General features: G+C 48.9%; 1 protein-coding gene across 2 annotated transcripts in view; it reads left to right on the top strand.

Moving 5' to 3' along the window:
• The window catches only part of sumf2 (sulfatase modifying factor 2), a 48,876-nt gene extending 28,575 nt beyond the window's left edge, over positions 1-20,301 (top strand). For both annotated transcript variants that reach the window (XM_072490273.1, XM_072490272.1), the window contains 5 exons: positions 6,185-6,335; positions 10,618-10,673; positions 12,014-12,098; positions 13,060-13,225; positions 20,038-20,301. In XM_072490273.1, coding sequence (XP_072346374.1) covers positions 6,185-6,335; positions 10,618-10,673; positions 12,014-12,098; positions 13,060-13,225; positions 20,038-20,146 — 567 coding nt within the window. In that variant the 3' untranslated portion in view covers positions 20,147-20,301. The remainder of the gene's footprint in view (positions 1-6,184; positions 6,336-10,617; positions 10,674-12,013; positions 12,099-13,059; positions 13,226-20,037) is intronic.
• The last annotated feature ends 3,875 nt before the right edge of the window (positions 20,302-24,176 follow it).

Below are 24,176 nucleotides of genomic sequence, written 5' to 3'. Positions count from 1 at the left end.
ACCAACTGAGCACGCATCAGTGACCAACTGAGCACGCATCAGTGACCAACTGAGCACGCATCAGTGACCGGCTGAGCACGCATCAGTGACCGACTGAGCACGCATCAGTGACCAATGGAGCACGCATCAGTGACCAATGGAGCACGCATCAGTGACCATCTGAGCACGCATCAGTGACCGACTGAGCACGCATCAGTGACCGACTGAGCACGCATCAGTGACCGACTGAGCACGCATCAGTGACCGACTGAGCACGCATCAGTGACCATCTGAGCACGCATCAGTGACCAACTGAGCACGCATCGTTAACCGACTGAGCACGCATCAGTGACCGACTGAGCACGCATCAGTGACCATCTGAGCACGCATCAGTGACCAACTGAGCACGCATCAGTGACCATCTGAGCACGCATCAGTGACCAACTGAGCACGCATCAGTGACCAACTGAGCTCGCATCAGTGACCAACTGAGCACGCATCAGTGACCATCTGAGCACTCATCAGTGACCAACTGAGCACGCATCAGTGACTAACTGAGCACTCATCAGTGACCAACTGACCACGCATCAGTGACCAACTGAGCACGCATCAGTGTCCATCTGAGCACGCATCAGTGACCAACTGAGCACGCATCAGTGACCAACTGAGCACGCATCAGTGACCATCTGAGCACGCATCAGTGACCAACGGAGCACGCATCAGTGACCAACGGAGCACGCATCAGTGACCAATGGAGCACGCAGCAGTGACCGACTGAGCACGCATCAGTGACCAACTGAGCACGCATCAGTGACCGACTGAGCACGCATCAGTGACCGACTGAGCACGCAGCAGTGACCGACTGAGCACGCAGCAGTGACCGACTGAGCACGCATCAGTGACCGACTGAGCACTCATCAGTGACCAACTGAGCACGCATCAGTGACCATCTGAGCAAGCATCAGTGACCAACTGAGCACGCATCAGTGACCAACTGAGCACGCATCAGTGACCGACTGAGCACGCAGCAGTGACCGACTGAGCACGCATCAGTGACCGACTGAGCACGCATCAGTGACCGACTGAGCACGCATCAGTGACCGACTGAGCACGCATCAGTGACCGACTGAGCACGCATCAGTGACCGACTGAGCACGCATCAGTGACCGACTGAGCACGCATCAGTGACCGACTGAGCACGCATCAGTGACCGACTGAGCACGCATCAGTGACCGACTGAGCACGCATCAGTGACCGACTGAGCACGCATCAGTGACCGACTGAGCACGCATCAGTGACCATCTGAGCACGCATCAGTGACCAACTGAGCACGCATCGGTAACCGACTGAGCACGCATCAGTGACCGACTGAGTACGCATCAGTGACCATCTGAGCACGCATCAGTGACCAACTGAGCACGCATCAGTGACCATCTGAGCACGCATCAGTGACCAACTGAGCACGCATCAGTGACCAACTGAGCACGCATCAGTGACCAACTGAGCACGCATCAGTGACCAACTGAGCACGCAGCAGTGACCAACTGAGCACGCATCAGTGACCGACTGAGCACGCATCAGTGACCGACTGAGCACGCAGCAGTGACCGACTGAGCACGCATCAGTGACCAACTGAGCACGCATCAGTGACCAACTGAGCACGCATCAGTGACCAACTGAGCACTCATCAGTGACCAACTGAGCACGCATCAGTGACCGACTGAGCACGCATCAGTGACCGACGGAGCACGCATCAGTGACCAACTGAGCACGCATCAGTGACCGACTGAGCACGCATCAGTGACCAACTGAGCACGCATCAGTGACCAACGGAGCACGCATCAGTGACCAACTGACCACGCATCAGTGACCAACTGAGCACGCATCAGTGACCGACTGAGCACGCATCAGTGTCCATCTGAGCACGCATCAGTGACCAACTGAGCACGCATCAGTGACCAACTGAGCACGCATCAGTGACCAACGGAGCACGCATCAGTGACCAACTGAGCACGCATCAGTGACCATCTGAGCACGCATCAGTGACCAATGGAGCACGCATCAGTGACCAATGGAGCACGCAGCAGTGACCGACTGAGCACGCATCAGTGACCGACTGAGCACGCATCAGTGACCAACTGAGCACGCATCAGTGACCGACTGAGCACGCATCAGTGACCAACTGAGCACGCATCAGTGACCAACTGAGCACGCATCAGTGACCAACTGAGCACGCATCAGTGACCAACTGAGCACGCAGCAGTGACCAACTGAGCACGCATCAGTGACCGACTGAGCACGCATCAGTGACCAACTGAGCACGCAGCAGTGACCAACTGAGCACGCATCAGTGACCAACTGAGCACGCATCAGTGACCAACTGAGCACGCATCAGTGACCAACTGAGCACTCATCAGTGACCAACTGAGCACGCATCAGTGACCGACTGAGCACGCATCAGTGACCAACGGAGCACGCATCAGTGACCAACTGAGCACGCATCAGTGACCAACTGAGCACGCATCAGTGACCAACTGAGCACGCATCAGTGACCAACGGGCACGCATCAGTGACCACCTGAGCTCGCATCAGTGACCAACTGAGCACGCATCAGTGACCGACTGAGCACGCATCAGTGACCGACTGAGCACGCATCAGTGACCAACTGAGCACGCATCAGTGACCATCTGAGCACGCATCAGTGACCAACTGAGCACGCATCAGTGACCAACTGAGCATGCATCAGTAACCATCTGAGCACGCATCAGTGACCAACGGAGCACGCATCAGTGACCAACTGACCACGCATCAGTGACCAACTGAGCACGCATCAGTGACCGACTGAGCACGCATCAGTGTCCATCTGAGCACGCATCAGTGACCAACTGAGCACGCATCAGTGACCAACTGAGCACGCATCAGTGACCAACGGAGCACGCATCAGTGACCAACTGAGCACGCATCAGTGACCATCTGAGCACGCATCAGTGACCAATGGAGCACGCATCAGTGACCAATGGAGCACGCAGCAGTGACCGACTGAGCACGCATCAGTGACCGACTGAGCACGCATCAGTGACCAACTGAGCACGCATCAGTGACCGACTGAGCACGCATCAGTGACCAACTGAGCACGCATCAGTGACCAACTGAGCACGCATCAGTGACCGACTGAGCACGCATCAGTGACCGACTGAGCACGCATCAGTGACCGACTGAGCACGCATCAGTGACCGACTGAGCACGCATCAGTGACCGACTGAGCACGCATCAGTGACCAACGGAGCACGCATCAGTGACCGACTGAGCACGCATCAGTGACCGACTGAGCACGCATCAGTGACCGACTGAGCACGCATCAGTGACCGACTGAGCACGCATCAGTGACCAACTGAGCACGCAGCAGTGACCAACTGAGCACGCATCAGTGACCAACTGAGCACGCATCAGTGACCAACTGAGCACGCATCAGTGACCAACTGAGCACTCATCAGTGACCAACTGAGCACGCATCAGTGACCGACTGAGCACGCATCAGTGACCAACGGAGCACGCATCAGTGACCAACTGAGCACGCATCAGTGACCAACTGAGCACGCATCAGTGACCAACTGAGCACGCATCAGTGACCAACGGAGCACGCATCAGTGACCAACTGACCACGCATCAGTGACCAACTGAGCACGCATCAGTGACCGACTGAGCACGCATCAGTGTCCATCTGAGCACGCATCAGTGACCAACTGAGCACGCATCAGTGACCAACTGAGCACGCATCAGTGACCAACGGAGCACGCATCAGTGACCAACTGAGCACGCATCAGTGACCATCTGAGCACGCATCAGTGACCAATGGAGCACGCATCAGTGACCAATGGAGCACGCAGCAGTGACCGACTGAGCACGCATCAGTGACCGACTGAGCACGCATCAGTGACCGACTGAGCACGCATCAGTGACCGACTGAGCACGCATCAGTGACCGACTGAGCACGCATCAGTGACCAACTGAGCACGCATCAGTGACCAACTGAGCACGCATCAGTGACCAACTGAGCACGCATCAGTGACCAACTGAGCACGCAGCAGTGACCAACTGAGCACGCATCAGTGACCGACTGAGCACGCATCAGTGACCAACTGAGCACGCAGCAGTGACCAACTGAGCACGCATCAGTGACCAACTGAGCACGCATCAGTGACCAACTGAGCACGCATCAGTGACCAACTGAGCACTCATCAGTGACCAACTGAGCACGCATCAGTGACCGACTGAGCACGCATCAGTGACCAACGGAGCACGCATCAGTGACCAACTGAGCACGCATCAGTGACCAACTGAGCACGCATCAGTGACCAACTGAGCACGCATCAGTGACCAACGGGCACGCATCAGTGACCACCTGAGCTCGCATCAGTGACCAACTGAGCACGCATCAGTGACCGACTGAGCACGCATCAGTGACCGACTGAGCACGCATCAGTGACCAACTGAGCACGCATCAGTGACCATCTGAGCACGCATCAGTGACCAACTGAGCACGCATCAGTGACCAACTGAGCACGCATCAGTAACCATCTGAGCACGCATCAGTGACCAACGGAGCACGCATCAGTGACCAACTGACCACGCATCAGTGACCAACTGAGCACGCATCAGTGACCGACTGAGCACGCATCAGTGTCCATCTGAGCACGCATCAGTGACCAACTGAGCACGCATCAGTGACCAACTGAGCACGCATCAGTGACCAACGGAGCACGCATCAGTGACCAACTGAGCACGCATCAGTGACCATCTGAGCACGCATCAGTGACCAATGGAGCACGCATCAGTGACCAATGGAGCACGCAGCAGTGACCGACTGAGCACGCATCAGTGACCGACTGAGCACGCATCAGTGACCAACTGAGCACGCATCAGTGACCGACTGAGCACGCATCAGTGACCAACTGAGCACGCATCAGTGACCAACTGAGCACGCATCAGTGACCGACTGAGCACGCATCAGTGACCGACTGAGCACGCATCAGTGACCGACTGAGCACGCATCAGTGACCGACTGAGCACGCATCAGTGACCGACTGAGCACGCATCAGTGACCAACGGAGCACGCATCAGTGACCGACTGAGCACGCATCAGTGACCGACTGAGCACGCATCAGTGACCGACTGAGCACGCATCAGTGACCGACTGAGCACGCATCAGTGACCGACTGAGCACGCATCAGTGACCTACTGAGCACGCATCAGTGACCATCTGAGCACGCATCAGTGACCAACTGAGCACGCATCAGTGACCAACGGAGCACGCATCAGTGACCGACTGAGCACGCATCAGTGACCGACTGAGCACGCATCAGTGACCGACTGAGCACGCATCAGTGACCGACTGAGCACGCATCAGTGACCGACTGAGCACGCATCAGTGACCGACTGAGCACGCATCAGTGACCATCTGAGCACGCATCAGTGACCATCTGAGCACGCATCAGTGACCATCTGAGCACGCATCAGTGACCATCGGAGCACGCATCAGTGACCAACTGAGCACGCATCAGTGACCAACTGAGCACGCATCAGTGACCAACTGAGCACGCATCAGTGACCAACGGAGCACGCATCAGTGACCAACTGAGCACGCATCAGTGACCAACTGAGCACGCATCAGTGACCGACTGAGCACGCATCAGTGACCGACTGAGCACGCATCAGTGACCTACTGAGCACGCATCAGTGACCAACTGAGCACGCATCAGTGACCAACTGAGCACGCATCAGTGACCGACTGAGCACGCATCAGTGACCGACGGAGCACGCATCAGTGACCAACTGAGCACGCATCAGTGACCATCTGAGCACGCATCAGTGACCGACTGAGCACGCATCAGTGACCGACTGAGCACGCATCAGTGTCCATCTGAGCACGCATCAGTGACCAACGGAGCACGCATCAGTGACCAACGGAGCACGCATCAGTGACCAACTGAGCACGCATCAGTGACCAACGGAGCACGCATCAGTGACCAACTGAGCACGCATCGGTAACCAACTCTAACACCATGGTAGTTTGGGGGATGTGCAGTTGGACATAACATTTTTAATATTTAAACCATTGTTCAATTTTACTGGGAGTTCATAAATTGTTTGCATAATTGACGACAAAACCACTTGAATAATCAGACTGCCTGACAATCACTTTCAGCCAGCAGGCCCAGGCTCGGGGATTAAAGGGAAACTGCGACACCCCGTGGTGCAGGTCAGCTGGATTGATGCCAAAGCCTTTTGCGAGTGGAAGGGGTTGCGCTTGCCCACTGAGGAAGAATGGGAGTTTGCTGCTCGAGGGGGCCTGGAAGGTACGCTTGCACACCACTAACATCGGTCACATTAGTGTCTCCGTTTTACATCAGCTGGTCATAACTTCTTCAGGTCCCTCAGTGATCAGTTGGTAACGTTGAATTGCATTTCTTTACATCAGCTAATTCTGATAATTCCGATTACAGAATCATGCAGCACAGTTTGGCCCAAGCACTGTCCAATTAGACCCTCCTACCATTTACCAGCAGCCTTGCAAAGCTTTCCATTCAAATTAAATAAGGAGCAGCTATTGGATAGACTCATTGCACTAAATGTTGATAAGGCGCCAGGACTGGGTGAGATGCTGAAGGAAGCGAGCGGGGCCTTCATTTTCCAGCCTTCTGGGACTCCGGGTGGTGCCAGAGGACAGGAGAATTACAAAAAGTTGAAAACATAAACCGGCAACTTGCAGGCTGTCAGGGAAACATCCAGACATGACCAATCGGAGCTAAATTAGTAGTCATTTGGGAAAATGTGGGTTAATTAAGGAAAGCCAAAACAAGTTTATTATGAACAAATTGTGTTAGAATCATAGAATTTACAGTGCAGAATGAGACCATTCGGCCCATCGAGTCTGCACCAGCTCTTGGAAACAACATAAGAACTAGGAGCAGGAGTAGGCCATCTGGCCCCTCGAGCCTGCTCCGCCATGCAATGAGATCATGGCTGATCTTTTGTGGACTGAGCTCCACTTTCCGGCCCGAACACCATAACCCTTAACCCCTTTATTCTTCAAAAAACTATCTATCTTTATCTTAAAAACATTTAATGACGGAGCCTCTACTGCTTCACTGGGCAAGGAATTCCATAGATTCACAACCCTTTGGGTGAAGAAGTTCCTCCTAAACTCAGTCCTAAATCTACTCCCCCTTATTTTGAGGCTATGCCCCCTAGTTCTGCTTTCACCCGCCAGTGGAAACAACCTGCCCGCATCTATCCTATCTATTCCCTTCATAATTTTATATGTTTCTATAAGATCCCCCTCATCCTTCTAAATTCCAACGAGTACAGTCCCGGTCTACTCAATCTCTCCTCGTAATCCAACCCCTTCAGCTCTGGGATTAACCTAGTGAATCTCCTCTGCACACCCTCCAGTGCCAGTACGTCCTTTCTCAAGTAAGGAGACCAAAACTGAACACAATACTCCAGGTGTGGCCTCACTAACACCTTATACAATTGCAGCATAACCTCCCTAGTCTTAAACTCCATCCCTCTAGCAATGAAGGACAAAACTCCATTCGCCTTCTTACACCCTACTGAAGCACACGCTGCCATCCTATCCCTGTAACCCAATAACCCCACCTAATCTTTTTTGTCACTAAGGGCCATTTATCATGGCCAATCCACCTAACCTGCACATCTTTGGACTGTGGGAGGAAACTGGAGCACCCGGAGGAAACCCACGCAGACACGGGGAGAACGTGCAGACTCCGCACAGACAGTGACCCAAGTCGGGAATCGAACCTGGGACCCTGGAGCTGTGAAGCAACAGTACTAACCACTGTGCTACCGTGCTGCAACAAACTTGCTGGGAGTTCTTTTGTTGTTGAGATAACAGAGGGTTGATGAGGGCAATGCTTTTGATGCAGTGTACATGGACTTCTGGACAGCATTTCATAAAGTGCTGCACAACAGACTTCTGAGCAAAGTTATAGTTTAAGCGACAGTAGTAACATGAATACTGTGACCGAGTGACAGGAACAGTGAGTAATGGCCAATGGAGTTCCCCAGTGCAGGGACTCCTGCTCTTGTTATATATTGATGACCAAGAACTTGGCGTGTAGGGAACAATTTCAACATTGGCGAATGATGCGAATCGTACAAACATTTTAAACAGTGAGGAGGATAGTGTAGAACTTAAAAGGGGCAGTTGATGGACTGGGCAGACAATTGGCAGATGAAATTTAATGAAAAGATTCATGCAAGGTGTTTCAGTGATGAGGACTGTCAGGCACTGGATAGATTGAAGAGGTTGGGACTGTTATCCTTGGGGAAAAGAGGTTTGAGAGGAGGTTTGATAAATGTCTAAAATCATGAGGTGTCAATCAGTGTAAATTGAGGAAAACTGTTCCCATTGTTGGAAAGATCGACAACAAGAAGACCGAGGTTTAGGGCAGCACGGTAGCACAAGTGGTTAGCACTGTGGCTTCACAGCTCCAGGGTCCCAGGTTCGATTCCCCGTTGGGTCACTGTCTGTGTGGCGTCTGCACGGTCTCCCCGTGTCTGTGTGGGTTTCCTCCGGGTGCTCCGGTTTCCTCCCACAGTCCAAAGACGCGCAGGTTAGGTGGATTGGCCATGATAAATTGTCCCTTAGTGACCAAGAAGGTTAGGAGGATTTATTGGGTTACGGGGATAGGGTGGAAGTGAGGGCTTAAGTGGGTCGGTGCAGACTCAATGGGCCGAATGGCCTCCTTCTGCACTGTATGTTCTATGTAATTGGCCAAAGAACAGTACAGCACAGGAACAGGCCCTTCGGCCCTCCAAGCTAGTGCCGGCCATGCTGCCCGTCTAACCTAAAACCTGCTACACTTCCTGGGTCCGTATCCCTCTATTCCCATCCTATTCATGTATTTGTCAAGACGCCCCTTAAACGTCACTATCGTACCTCCTTCCACCACCTCCCCCGGCAGCGAGTTCCAGGCACCCACTACCCTCTGTGTAAAAAAACATCCTTCGCACATCTCCTCTAAACTTTGCCACTCGCGCTTTAAATCTATGCCCCCGAGTAATTGACTCTTCCACCCTGGGAAAAAGTATCTGACTATCCACTCTGTCCACGTCCCTCATAATTTTGTAGACTTCTATCAGGTCGCCCCTCAACCTCTGTTGTTCCAGTGAGAACAAACCGAGTTTATCCAACCTGTCCTCATAGCTAATGCCCTCCATACCAGGCAAATGTACTTCTTTAACCAAACTGTCACTCATCTGATTTAATACCTCCTTGTGTGTTTCGGGTGTTGCCCTTTGTTTTATAATAGTCCGGTGAAAAGCTTTGGTCTGCTTCAGTACATTAAAGGTGCTATATCAATATAAGTCGTTGTTGATTGTGGGATAAATATTGGCTGAGACACTGGGGAGGATTAACCTGCTGCTCTTGAAATAATGTCATGGAATCTTTTACTGACAGAGAAGATGGGGCCTCAATTTAACATCTTAGCTGAAAGATTGCACCTCTGACAGTGTAGCACCCCCTCAATACTGCACTGGAGTGTTGGCTTTGACCTGGAGTGGGACTTGAACCCAGAATCTTCTGATCCAGAGTTGAGAGCACTGCCCACTCAGCCAGGACTAAGAACCTAGTCTTCAAATGTTGAACTGCAGAAAGCACCACAACTAATTTTGAGTGCATTCTGTGTCAACCTGGAAAGATTTCTGATGTTGCAGTAGAGCCTGTCACTCGTACCGCATTCCAGATGTTTTCCCCCCCATTATCCATCCTAACTGTTTGTAAACGGATGTTTGACTCCCAATCCTGATGTAGGCTGAGCGACAATACGTCCAATGCCAAATCCTCAAAGTGAGGATGGATTACCAGTTTTGACACAAAGCATCCTCTGTTTTACCGTCTCACTTCTTTACATCGTTCCTCCTGATATGTATGCACATTTCTCCATTGCATTTTAATAAGTGGCGAGGGAGAGTTGGTAGTTTTTTTTTTACTGTTAAAAGAGCAATATTCCCAGCAGCAGGAAATGCCACCCATTGTTATCTCAGGATTTGTCTACAATTGCTCAACAGGATCTGCAGTAACACCTGTGGTGTAAATGGGGCCCCATTAGTGACTGCGAGTAGGCTAATTAAATTCTCCCCCAACAGCACAATTTTATATGAAACTTTGGCATAGCCAGCCTGTGTTATAGTTTATTCTCCACATGAACAGCTGGCCAGATCCCAACTGCTGAGCCATTTCCATATTGCTTTCCCTGCCCTTTTCCTTAAACGTTGTGGATTTCTCGGTGCAACATCCTCCCCTGATTAAACTGTGTAGCAACCAGGGACTTCTGTTACATAGAACATTACAGCGCAGTACAGGCCCTTCGGCCGTCGATGTTGCGTCGACCTGTGAAACCACTCTAAAGCCCATCTACACTATTCCCTTGTTGTCCATATGTCTATCCAATGACCATTTGAATGCCCTTAGTGTTGGGGTGTCCACTATTGTTGCAGACAGGGCATTCCACGCCCTTACTACTCTCCGAGTAAAGAACCTACCTCTGACATCTGTCCTATATCTATCTGTTAGTTTTGCTCTTTCATGTAAAATATTGTTTCTGCTTTCAGGTAGAACATATCCATGGGGCAACAAGTTTCAGTCAAATCGCACAAATCTCTGGCAGGTAGTGTACTTGAAGCAATTTTGATGAGAGTTGGATGTTACACCATGCAGCTTATTGTTTGAAGTTTATTGAGGATAGCCGTAGATACAAATGGATAGAGCACCTGCCATTCACCTGAAGTTGGTGACTCTTGCTGGAGTGGCAGCAGCCTCAGTACCTCAATCAAACTGCCCTTTGGTGTATGTGGGTTCGGGTGATGAGAAAGGTCAAACTATTTGATTGCAGAGAGGATCACAGCTGACCTCGATGCCTGTGCATGCATTTCCCAAAGGGATTCCTGGACATCCTCCAGGAACATAGAACATACTGTGCAGCAGGAGGCCATTCGGCCCATCGAGTCTGCACCGACCCACTTAAGCCTTCACTTCCACCCTATCCCTGTAACCCAATAACCCCATCTAATATTTTTTGGACACTAAGGGCAATTTATCACGGCCAGTTCACCTAACCTGCACGTCTTTGGACTGTGGCAGGAAACCGGAGCACCCGGACGAAACCCACGCAGACACGGGGTGAATGTGCAGACTCCGCACAGACAGTGACCCAGCGGGGAATCGAACCTGGGATCCTGACACTGTGAAGTCACAGTGCCATCCACTTCTGCTACCGTGCTACCCACGAGAGTGAACCCTGGCTGCCCTTTTTGCTCACCTGTCAAGAATGGCACCAATCGTAGCGCCGAGAAGCTAACTCAGCACAGACTGGAGTCCAGAGCAGGCTGTGCCTTCTCATTGAGTGACCAGGAGAGTTTGTATGATAGTAATAGTTGTTTGGTCGGACAGAACCTGCATGTTGCTGAAAAAGAGACATGCTGTTGAATTTTTTCACCTTGTACTCATCAGATGCAAGTACCAAATTTCATGGGGGGACAATATTTAATATTGCATGCAGAAAGGGCTGCTGATTGGTCAGGATGTTGGACCTGTCATCTGCAAGGAAAAGGAATGTGTCCTGAAATTGCACCTTTGTTTGAATAAACAAAAACCCAGGAGACCATTCACCATGGCATCAAGACCCAGAGACTTTTCTACTTTGAGAACTGTCAATTTTTAAAGTCCCCCCTCTCTATCTATTTTTACCCGAGCAAATTTCACTCCCAGCTTCTCCTTTGTTGTTACGCTGTCAGCATCCTCTTCTCTGATGAAGACAGATGCAAAGTACTCATTTGCTACACCAGCTATAACCTCTGCCTTCACAAGATTTATTTTTTGGTCTCTATTCATCCCATTCTTGACTATCCTGTGGCTATTCAGATGTTTCTCAAAGACTTTGATGTTCCCTTGAATGTTACTCACTAATTGTGTTGATGAGCATATTGTTTCTGGACGTGTCTTTCGCAGGGAAAATTTCCTGATCAAGACACAGCAGAAGATGGTTATCATGGTGTATCTCCTGTAAATGCATTTCAACCACAGAATAACTATGGTAAGAATCTACCACCATGGCCTGTGCATCTTCAGTGCTGTGCTACCAATGTCAATCACCTTAAAAAAAAAAGGCAAAAAACAGTTCTTGCCTCCAAAACATTGATCCCACCATGATTTATTGATTGTTTCACCCATTTCATTGGTTTCTTCTCCTGTGACAGCCTATCTCCTCTCCTCCCGTGAGACACTTTCGGGATGAAATGCCGGTTATTGCTGCAACTGCATTGTTTCTGGGCAGGTTTGTAATGTAGTTCCGCGCTGCACAAGGAAGCTAACATCCCCTGAGGTTACAATGTAATAATAATAATCTTTATTGTCACAAGTAGAACATAGAACATACAGTGCAGAAGGAGACCATACGGCCCATCAAGTCTGCACCACACTTAAGTGACACACTTAAGTCCCCACTTCCACCCTATCCCAATAACCCCATCTAACCTTTTTGGACACTAAGGGCAATTTAGCATGGGCAATCCACCTAACCTGCACATCTTTGGACTGTGGGAGGCTTACATTAACACTGCAATGAAGTTACCGTGAAAATCCCCTAGTCACCACACTCCAGCGCCTGTTCGGGTACACAGAGGGAGAATTCAGAATGTCCAAATTACCGAACGGCACGTCTTTCGGGACTTGTGGGAGGAAACCGGAGCACCCGGAGGAAACCCACGCAGACACAGGGAGAACGTGCAGACTCCGCACTGACAGTGACCCAAGCCGGGAATCGAACCTGGGACCCTGGAGCTGTGAAGCAACAGTGCTACCCACCGTGCTACCATATTCTCACGTGGAAAGTGAGGTTTAGAATTCAATGATTACAGAAAATGACAGATTGATCTGACTAGAAAATAGTCATTGTTTCTGTGATCTTCAGCGACAGATTGATTGAAATATGGACAATTGAGATTGAACTTATTATTTGCACTGAAGCTACGGTTTACTTTGTGCTCTTTGCACAGGTCTCTACGACATGCTGGGAAATGTATGGGAATGGACCGACTCGGAATACTCTCCACCAGGCCTCCCTGTAAAGGCTGATGCTCAGAAAATGTATGTGCTGCGTGGTTCCTCCTGGATTGACAGTACAGATGGAATGTTCAACCATAAAGCACGGGTCACCAGCAGGTAAAACCCCAGACTGCAGTTTTTCTGTTGCCATTTATTTAATTTTTTTGTTTATTTTTTTACCCCCCTCCTTCATGCCAGCTAATACAATTGTACAATGGTAACTGCACAGAAAGGGGACTTTTAGCAAGTCAGGTCTGAGCCGACTCCCTGCAAGAGTAACTCGGGCCAGTACCACTTCCCCGTTTTTCCCTATGGCTTTGGGATTATCGCTTGGCTTCTTCTCCAACTTGTTTTTGAAAACCCTGATTGAAGCTGGCTCCACCCCACTGTGAGGCCTGGAAAATCCGAGAAAAGTTGCAGCTCAGAAGGAGGCCCTTCAGCCTACCTTGGCCATGCCTGCCCGAGTACACCCAAGTGCCCTTTCTATCCCCACCTTCTCACACCCGCTCCATAGCCCTGTAGCTTAGAGCACTTAAGATGCAGATCCAGGTACCTTTTTACAGAGTTTAGGGTCTCTGCCTCCACCACCAACTCGGGCAGTGAGCTCCAGACTCCCACTACCCTCTGTGTAAAACGCTCTTACTCATGTCCCCTCGACACCTTCTGCCTCTTATCTTCAATCTATGTCCCCTGCTTCTAGAATTCTCCACCAAGGGAAACAATTTTATCCTGCCCACTTTTATCTCTTTCCCTCATAATTTTGTACACCCATAATTTTGTACACGTCAATTAAGTCGCTCTTCTTTGTTCTAAGGAAAATAACCCCAACGTATCCAATCTCGCCTCGGCGATACACTTTTCCAGCCCTGGCAACATTCTTGTAAACTAAAACATATTTTCTCATGTCATCATTGGTTCTTCTTCCAACCATTTCAAATCTATGCCTCTGGTTCTTCAGTCTATCATCAATAGGAACAATTTCTCTCTGTCCAGACCCCTCACGATTTTGAACATGTTTTATATTAACCGTTTCTTATTCAATTGAAATGAAATGAATGAAAATCGCTTATTGTCACAAGTAGGCTTCAAATGAAGTTACTTGTGAAAAGCCCCTAGTCGCCACATTCCGGCGCCTGTTCGGGGAGGCTGTTACAGGAATTGAACCGTGCTGCTAGCCTGCCTTGATCTGCTTTCAAAGCCAGCGATTTAGCCCTGTGCTAAACCAGCCCCTTTATTTATACAAATGACAGAGTTCTATCATCCCAGAAAACATTCTCAAGTCTTTCTGCACTCTCCCTAAAGCCCTTGCGTCCCTCCTAAAGTGCAGTGCCAATGCTCTAATTGAGGCCGAAACAGTGATTTATAAAGCTTCACCATAACTTGCTTTATTTTGTACTCTGCACCTTTATTTTAAAACCAGACTCCAATATGCCATTTTAACTGATTTTTCAACGGCGGCACAGTGGTTAGCACTACTGCCCCACTGCACCAGAGACCCAGGTTCAATTCTGGCCTCGGGTGACTGTCTGTGCGGAGTCTGCACGTTCTCCCCGTGTGTGCGTGGGTTTTCTCCGGGTGCTCCGGTTTCCTCCCACAGTCTAAAGATTTGCAGGTTAGCTGGATTGGCCGTGGTAAATTGCCCTTAATGTCCCGGGATCTGTATGTTAGGCGGGTGGCACAGTGGAGCAGTGGTTAGCATTACTGCCTCATGGCGCTGAGGGCCCGGGACACTGTCCAAGTGGGGTTTGCACATTTTCCCCACATCTGCATGGGTCTCACCCCCAAAACCCAAAAATGTGCAGAGTCGGTGGACTGGCCACGCTAAATTGCCCCTTAATTGGAAAAAGAAGGGTTGGGTACTCTAAATTTATTTTTTTAAAGTTAGGCAGGGTTACGAGACAGGGCGGGGCTGTGGCCCGAGGTAGGGTGCTCTTTCAGAGGGTCGGTGCAGATTCGATGGGCCGAATGGCCTCCTCCTGCGCTGGAGGAATTCTATGATTTTAATCTGCCTGGCTATCTTCAAAGATTTGTTCACTTATAATGCAGGCCTCTGTTCCTGCATCCCCTTTAGATTTGTGCACTTTACTTTCTCTTGCCCCTCCTCATTCTTTCTAACGATTGTGCACCTCCATACCTCTCTCTGTTAAAATCAATCTGCCATGTGTCTGCCCATTCCACCACTCTATCGCTGTCCTCCTTATGGTTCTCAATCTACCAAGTTTTGTGTCCTCTTCAAATTTTGAAATTGTGCCCGACACACCAAGGTTTAGGCCATTGATTCTTCCTGAGTTCTTTGTCCTAAGGCGAGTCACAGTGCCACAATCACCATCATTGCTGTGGCAACATACGGTGTATGTTGTAGCCTGAAGCTATCGATAGAGGATGGCAGAGGCTTCAATTTCTTTCCATCACATGGCGAACGGGCTCTTCTCCTTTCTCAGCACCTGCCATTGACACGTGTTGGAAGGATTTCAAAATTGATAATCCACTTGCTTGGCCCTGTTACAAACGCCCCCTACCTTGGCCATCAAGTTCTCGAGTGGGACTTGAACCAGGAGCGCCTGGCTTAGAAGCAGGGCTGTCACCCACTGCCGTTGCCTGTTGTGATGGGTGGGAGGGTATGATGGGCTGATGAGAAACAGGATCGTAATAGCAGCTCTCTGGCTACACTTCAAGCCCAGATCAAGGGCGCAGATACATTAATTTTCCTTCAATTTCTTAAACCTGCTTTAAATGAGCTTACTCCGCAAAGGCAAGACTAATTTGGGACCCAGGTCAGACACAGAAACTCGCAATGTATATGACTCAGTTGTTTGTTGGATTGGGCGTAGAAAATAGGAGCAGGAGGACGTCACTCGGTCCTTCGAGCCTGCTACTCCATTCATTATGATCATCCAATTCAATAACCTGTTCCTGTTTTCCCCCCATATCCTTTGCTCCCCTTCACCCCAAGTGGCGTATCTAACTCCTTCAAGACATACAATGTTTTTCCCTCAGTTGCTTTCTGTGGTAGCGAATTCCACAGGCTCATCACTCACGGGGTGAAGAAATTTCTCCTCATCTCAGTCCTAAATGATCTACCCTGTATCCACAATGGTGACCCCTGATTCTGGACACACCTACCATCAGGAATTTACCCTGTCTAATCCTGTTAGAATTTTATAGGTCTCTGAGATTTCCCCCCCCCCATACTCTTCTAAGCTCCAGCGAATATAATCCTAAACCGACTCAATCTCTCCTTGTACGTACGGCAGGCATCCTAGGAATCAGTCTTCTCTGTACTCCCTCTATAACAATATTATTCCAGTTGCGGTCTAACCAAGGACCTGTATAATTGCAACAAGACATCCCTGCCCCTGTATTCGAATCCTCTCGCTGTGAAGACCAAGATACAGGGCAGCACGGTGGGTCAGTGGGTTGGCCCTGCTGCCTCATGACGCCGAGGTCCCAGGTTCGATCCCGGCTCTGGGTCACTGTCTGTGCGGAGTCTGCACGTTCTCCCCGTGTGTGCGTGGGTTTCCTCCGGGTGCTCCGGTTTCCTCCCACAGTCCAAAGACGTGCAGATTAGGTGGATTGGCCGTGATAAATTGCCCTTAGTGACCAAAAAAGGTTAGGAGGGGTTATTGGGTTACGGGGATAGGGTGGAAGTGAGGGCTTAAGTGGGTCGGTGCAGACCTGATGGGCCGAATGGCCTCCTTCTGCACTGTATGTTCTATGATGGTGCATTTGCTCATTAATTCAACTTGTCCAAATCACACTGAAGGATCTCTGCATCCTCCTCACAGCTCACCCTCCCACTCAATTTTATGTCATCTGCAAATCTGGAGATATGACATTTAGTTCCCTCATCTAAATCATTGATACATATTGTTAATAGCTTGGGACCTAGCACTGATCCCCGCGGTATCCCACTAGTCACTGCCACTTGAAAAAGATCCGTTTATTCTGTTTTCTGTCTGCCAACCAGTTTTCCATCCATCTCAATACAGTACCTCCAATCCCAAGCACTTTAATTTAACATGCTAGTCTCTTATGTGGGACTTTGTTGAAAGCTTTCCGAAAGTCCATCAAATCCATTGGCTCCCCCTCATAAACTCGACTAGTTGAATCCTCGATCAATTCCAATAGATTTGTCAAGCACAATTTCCCTCTTGTAAATCCATGTTGAATCTGTCCGATCCTGCCACTGTTTTCCAAGTGCTCTGCTATAAAATCTTTGATAATGGACTTTAGCATTTTCCCCACTCCTGACATCAGGCATTCTGGTCTATAATTCCCTGTTTTCTCTCGACGTCCATTTTTAAATAGTGGAGTTACATTAGCCACCGTCCAATCTGCAGGAACTGGTCCAGAGTCTACAGAATCCTGGACGATGACCACCAATGCATTCACTATTTCTAGGGCCACTTCCTTCAGTACTCTGGGATGTAGATTCTCAGGCCCTGGAGACTTATTGGCCTTCAATCCCATCAATTTCCCCCAACACCATTTCTCTACCAATATTGATCTCCTTCAGTTCCTCCCTCTCATTAAACCCTGTGTTCCCCAACATTTCTGGTATCATATTTGTGTTGTACGACGACAGATCCAAAGTATGTATTTAGTTGCTCACCCATTTCTTTGTTTACCATTATAAAGCCCCTGTTTCTCTGTTTCTGACTGTAAGGGACCTACATTTGTCTTCATCAATCTTTTTCTCTTCACTTACCTATAGAAACTTTTACAGTCAGTTTTTATGTTCCCTACAAGCTTACTCTCGTACTGTATTTTCCCATTCTTAATCAATCCCTTAGTCCCCCTTGGTTGAATTCTAAACTGCTCCCAACCCTCAAGCCTGCTGTTTTCTCTTGGCTAATTTGAATGCCTCTTCCTTGGATCTAATATTATCTCTAATTTCTCTTGCAAGCCATGGTTTGACAGGAATGAACAATTGTTGGAGCTTCCCCATGTGCTCTTTGAATGTTTGCCATTGCCTATCCACCGTTAAGTAACATTTCTCAATCCATCATAGACTGAATCTAGGGCAGCACGGTAGCATTGTGGATAGCACAATTGCTTCACAGCTCCAGGGTCCTAGGTTCGATTCCGGCTTGGGTCACTGTCTGTGCGGAGTCTGCACATCCTCCCCGTGTGTGCGTGGGTTTCCTCCGGGTGCTCCGGTTTCCTCCCAGTCCAAAGATGTGCAGGTTAGGTGGATTGGCTGTGCTAAATTGCCCTTAGTGTCCAAAATTGCCCTTAGTGTTGGGTGGGGTTACTGGGTTATGGGGATAGGGTGGAGGTGTGGACCTTGGGTAGGGTGCTCTTTCCAAGAGCCGGTGCAGACTTGATGGGCCGAATGGCCTCCTTCTGCACTAAATTCTATGAAATTAAAGAATCCTCGCCTCAGAATAAATTTGTCACTCTCCATCTTGATGAAGAGTTCGATCATATTATGGTTGCTCAACCCCAAGAGATCACTCACCACTAGATTGCCAGTGATTCCATTCTCATGACACAGGACCCAGTCTAGGACGATCTGTTCTCTCGTTGGTTCCTCACTGTGTTTGTCCAGGAAACAATCCCGTATACAATCCAGGAATTCCTCCTCGACGGTATTGTGACGAATTTCACAATTCGCAGATTTATTTCCCTCGAGTCCCTTCCACTTTATTTTTGAAAGGATTGATCATCTCCCGCCCTCGGAGGCAGTGAATTTCAGAATTCGCACTCGCTGTGTAAAAACACATCCCCTCCGTGCATGTCTTGTCCACTTTCAAACTGTGTCTCCTAACCCTTGCACGAGCAACTAATATAAACACATTTTCTTTTTTTCCCTGCTTGTAAGTTTCCTACATTCCGTGTTCTGGATTTTCAGCTGGCAGCAGGAACAGATGTGGGTGTGGTTTGAAAATCGGGTTCCTGGAAGGTGGCCCGAGATTTACCACCTCTGGAAGGCAATGAACCTTTCACTGGCGGGTGGGAGAGAATCCGCCTGTGCCCAGTTAACTAGTTGGTAAGCTTGTTGTGTTGTGGAGCTAATTCAAAGGCCTGACTGGGCCTGTTTGGGATGGTCAGTTGTCAGGCATGTCGTCAGGCATGGGGAAACCAGTGTTGGGAACACACCAGAGGGAGCCTGGTGTGCACACAGCAGGGAGCTATCGGGGCTCATGGTGGCACTGGCCAACTCACATAAAAGATGGACTGTCACGTGGCCCTCGACCTGCCAAGGTTACTCTCTCCTGAATTTGTCTACATCTGACTCATTCCAGACATCAGCTGTGGACCTGGTTGGCATTTTGCAGAGACTGGGTGTTGCTGGAGCAGTGAAATGTGGCTGAGTAAAGACTCCAGGACCATATCTAGAAGTAATGGGCTTGGACGTGGAAGGAAGGCACAGAGGGGGGAAGGTGAGGCAGCCTTAGAGAAACAAAAGATAAAGTCCACAACAGCATCTGAGAATGTTGCCAGTTGCCTCACAGCTTCAACATTCTCAGTGACAAGTAACATGACAATTCTTCCAGCCAGATACACCACCCCTTTAAGAGGTACAGGCTGCCTTTAAGTAGCGTCATAGCCTCCAAATATTAGGGTGGGATGCAGCCAATGATCAACGTGGGTATCAATAAGCGAGCAACATGGATTTGAGGTGTTACTCGTGTTCCTGCTAGGCTGTGCATGTGCAGCAGCCTGTAAGGTACCTTCAGGATTAAGTTAAACACCTCGTGTGTAGCACGCAGAAGAATTTAAAGACACCACACTTGGCAAAAAACTGCAGACGCGTAACAAGAACACTCTGAAGGGAACATTGATCTGTGGTTTAATCAGCAAGCATAGTTTAACCACAGTCAGCAGCTGAATTGCGCTCGCTGACCCAAACTGCACACAAATTCCAGCTGAAACATTCAAAATAAAGAAACAGCAGAGAGCTAATGTGCTGTCCTTGTCTCTAGGATGGGAAACACTGCAGACTCGGCTTCTGATAACCTGGGTTTTCGATGTGCTACAAGCAAAATTCCATCTCAGCAAAAGCAAAAAGGGAAAATTAAAACTGAACTTTAAAAAAAAAAACACTTCAGAAGCAGTAATAATTTTGAAGACGGTGGAGAAGGATTCATTGGCCAGACGTGTACAGTTTGATTATGTTTATGTGAATGTGGCATTACCCTTTTTATAACTTTATAACGTCGATTAAAATTGAAAATTATCTCACAGAAGCGTTTTCATGCATTCAAGGTAAGAAGTGTTTTAATATTTGGGGGAAAGCGATGTTAAACAGAAGTTAAATTGGAGTTGTTGACGCATGCATAGGTAGTGGACAGGGTGGGGCCCTTCGGTTCAGGGGTCCTTAAGCAGGGGACACAGATCTGGGTTAAGGTTAGGTGAATTGGCCAATGATAAATTGCCCTTAATGTCCAAATTGCCCTTGGTGTTGGGTGGAGGCGTTGAGTTTGGGTAGGGTGCTCTTTCCAAGAGCCGGTGCAGACTCAAAGGGCCGAATGGCCTCCTTCTGCACTGTAAATTCAATGATAATCTATGATTAATCTAGGACAAAGGTTCGGCACAACATCGTGGGCCGAAGGGCCTGTTCTGTGCTGTATTTTCTATGTATGTAAGTGGGGGTTTCGAGGGGATTCGGGAGGAAATTACTCTCCACTGGAGTGATGGAGATGCAAAAACAACGTGCGAAGAGCCGGGTTTCAGAAAGAGCGCAGCTGATTGGTAAGTAAGACCTGATGGGTACTTTTCAAACTATATTAAATTGCAAGTCATTGTTTTAGCTAGGGTAGGAACTTGGTTGATTTCTTTTTGTTATAAATATAAAAGGCTTCTAAAGTTTTAAATTTAAAGGGTTTACACATGGCAGGAGTGCTTAAAGCCATGGTTGCTCCTCCTGCTCTAAGTGGGAATCCGGGAACATTTCCAGTCCTCGGGACCAGTATCTGTGCAGGAAGTGTGTCCAGCTGCAGCCCCTGGAAGCTCGGGTTTCAGAGCTGGATGTGAGGAGCATCCGCGAGTCAGAGAGCATCATGGATAGCGCGTTGAGAGAGGTGGTCACGCAGCAGCTGAAGGGTCCTGAGGAAGGAAGCGAATGAGTGACCACCAGGCAGTCCAAGAGAAACAGGCAGGTAGGTCCGGAGTCCCATGAGGTCCCACTGGCAAATCAGTATTGTATTTTGGAGGCTGATGAGGCTGGTTCCTCCAGGGAGTGCGGGCAGGGGCAAGCTTCTGGAACCATAGCAGCCTGTCTACACAGGAGGGGGAAAGAGAGGAATAGTAATAGGGGATTCCATCATCAGGGGAACAGACAGGCCCCTACTGTGGTCGTCAACGTGATTCCAAGATGGTGTGTTGCCTCCCTGGTGCCATGACCCGGGATGTCACTCAACAGCGGGTATCCTGAAGGGGGAGGGTGATTCGGCAGAAGTTATGGTACATGTTGTTTCCAATGACATCGGTTGAAAGAGGGATGAGGTCTTGCATCAAGAATTCAGGGAGTTAGCAGTAGACTAAAAAGCAGGACCGTTGGGGGTTGTAATCAGTGCCACATGTGAGTGAGAAATAGGAGAATAGTCCAGATGAATGTGTGGCTTAAGTGTTGGTACAGGAGGGAGGGTTTTAGATTTTTGGACAACTGGGACCGTTTCTGGGGAAGGAGGGATCTGTACAAGCGGGACAATCTACATCTGAACCAGAGCGGGACTAACATCCTTACTGGCGGGTTTGCCAGTGCTGTTGGGAGGAATTTAAACTTGTGGCAGGGGGAGGGGACGCAGACTGTTAGCAGAATAGGGACACAGCATAACACAGAAAAACAATCAAGTCAGAGGGAATGCAACGGTAGTAAGTTTCAAGGGAGTAAGGCAAGGCTGAATGGCATCCACTTCAATGCCAGGAGTGTTACAGGTCAAATGGATGAGTCAAGGGCGAGGATTGACACGTGGAATTGTGATATAGTAGCTATCACGGAGACGTGGTAAGAAAGGGACAGGATTGGCAGCTCAACATCCCGGGATATAGAATCGTCAGGCGAGACAGAGGAGGGGGTAAAAGAGTAGGAAGCATGACAGATTTAGTTACGGAGTCAGTTACTGCGATAAGGGGAGATTAAATCTTGGTGGGGGCATCAAATGAAGCTTTGTGGGTAGAGCTTAGGAATAAAAAAGGGACAGCCACATTGCTAGGTGTTTATTATAGAATCACAGATAGTCATCAAGAAATTGAGCAGCAAATGTGTGCGCAATTTGCAGCGGCGTGTAAAACTAATAATGGGATAATTAGATTGTGATTTCAACTTTCTCAACATTAATTTGGATAGTCAACGTGTTAAGGGCTTGGGTGAAGTGAAGTTCTTAATTTTTAGCTCAATATGTAGAGGGTCCAACAAGGGATGGTGCAGTGCTGGACCTAATTCTGGGGAATGAAGCCAGACAGGTGGTTGATGTGTAGGTGGGGAGCATTTTGGTGATAGCGACCACAATATGGTACAATTTAAGTTTGTTATGGACAAAGAAATAGACAAGTTGCAAAAAACGATTTTGGAATGAGGAGAGCGGATTTTAGAAAAATAAGGCAGGTTCTGGCCAAGGTAGACTGGGAACAGCTACTTGTGGGGAAATCTTCAGAGGAGCAGTGGGGGGTGTTCAAAAAGGAAATGGGGAGGGTACAGACCCAACATGTTCCCCCTAAGATAATAGGAAGGAATAACAAGCCCAGGGAACCATGGATGAGCAGATATTCAGGATACGATGAGAAGGAAAAGGGCTTTTAGCAAGTACAAAGAGAGGAAATCAGCGGAGGCATTAGAAAGTACAGGATGGAGCTTAAGAAAGCAATTAGGAGAACAAAGGGGATATGAGAAAATGCTAGCTGGTAAAAGTAGGAAAAATCCCAAGATATTGTATAAGTATTTCAAGTCCATTAGGAATCAAGGAGGTGGACCCAGAGGACATTGGCAGGGTGTTGAACAAATAGTTCACATCTGTCCACGCCCAACAGAATGAGGAGGTAGATATGGAACTCTGGGTGAGAGACTCCGAGGTTCTTGAGCAAATTGTCATAGGGAGTGTCAAAGTATTGGAGGTGTTGTGGATTCAAAATTGGCTGTAGGAGACCGAGGGTGATGACTGGCGGCTGCTTTAGTGACTGGATGCCATTGCCCAGTGGCGTACCACAGGGATCCGTGCAAATGACATAGATGACTATGGGGGTTAGGATCAGCAAGTTTGCGGGTGACACAAAGATAGGCTGGGTGGTTAACAGTGAGGTTGAATGTCTTGGGTTACAGAAAGATATAGACGGGATGGTCAAACGGGCAGAAAAGTGGCTGATGGAATTTAACCCTGAAAAGTGACGTGATCCCCTTTGGAAGGAGTAATGTTTTCTTTTTAAATTTAGAATACCCAATTCATTTTATTTTCTAATTAAGGGGCAATTTAGCGAGGCCAATCCACCTACCCTGCACATCTTTGGGTTGCGTGGATGAGACCCACACAGACACGGGGAGAATGTGCAAACTCCACACGGACAGTGACCTGGGGTCGGGATCGAACCCGGGTCCTTGGCGGCGTGGGGCAACAGTGCTAACCACTGTGCCACCGTGCCGTCTCAGGGCAGAGTAATGTGACATGAAAGTATTCAATAAACGACCTGACACTGGGAAGTTACGAGGAACAAAGGAACCGTGGCGTGTTTGTCCATTGATCTCTGAGGGCAGGTTAATAACAGGGGAGACAGTGACGTGGTATTGTTGCTGGCCTAGTAATCCGGAGACCCAGGTTCAAATCCAGCCAAGGCAGATGGTGCAATTTCAATTCAATAAAAAGAATCTGGGATTAAAAGTCTAAAAGGTGATCATGAAACCATTGTTGATTGTGGTAAAAACCCATTTGGTTCAGGGAAGGAAATATGTCATCCTTACCTGGTCTGGCTTAATGTAACTCCAGATCCACATCAATGTGGTTGTCTCTTAAAATGCCCTGAGGGATGCGCAATTAATGTGGGTCCAGCTAGCGACCCCCGCATCCCAGGAACGAATAAAAAAAATGTAGGGTGGTCGAAAAGGCATTTGGGACACTTGCCTTTATCAATC

The sequence above is a fragment of the Scyliorhinus torazame genome, chromosome 25 (assembly GCF_047496885.1).
Source record: "Scyliorhinus torazame isolate Kashiwa2021f chromosome 25, sScyTor2.1, whole genome shotgun sequence".
Taxonomy (NCBI): domain Eukaryota; kingdom Metazoa; phylum Chordata; class Chondrichthyes; order Carcharhiniformes; family Scyliorhinidae; genus Scyliorhinus; species Scyliorhinus torazame.
The sequence above is the reverse complement of the archived record's forward strand: the minus strand, read 5'-3'. Positions and strand labels throughout refer to the sequence as shown.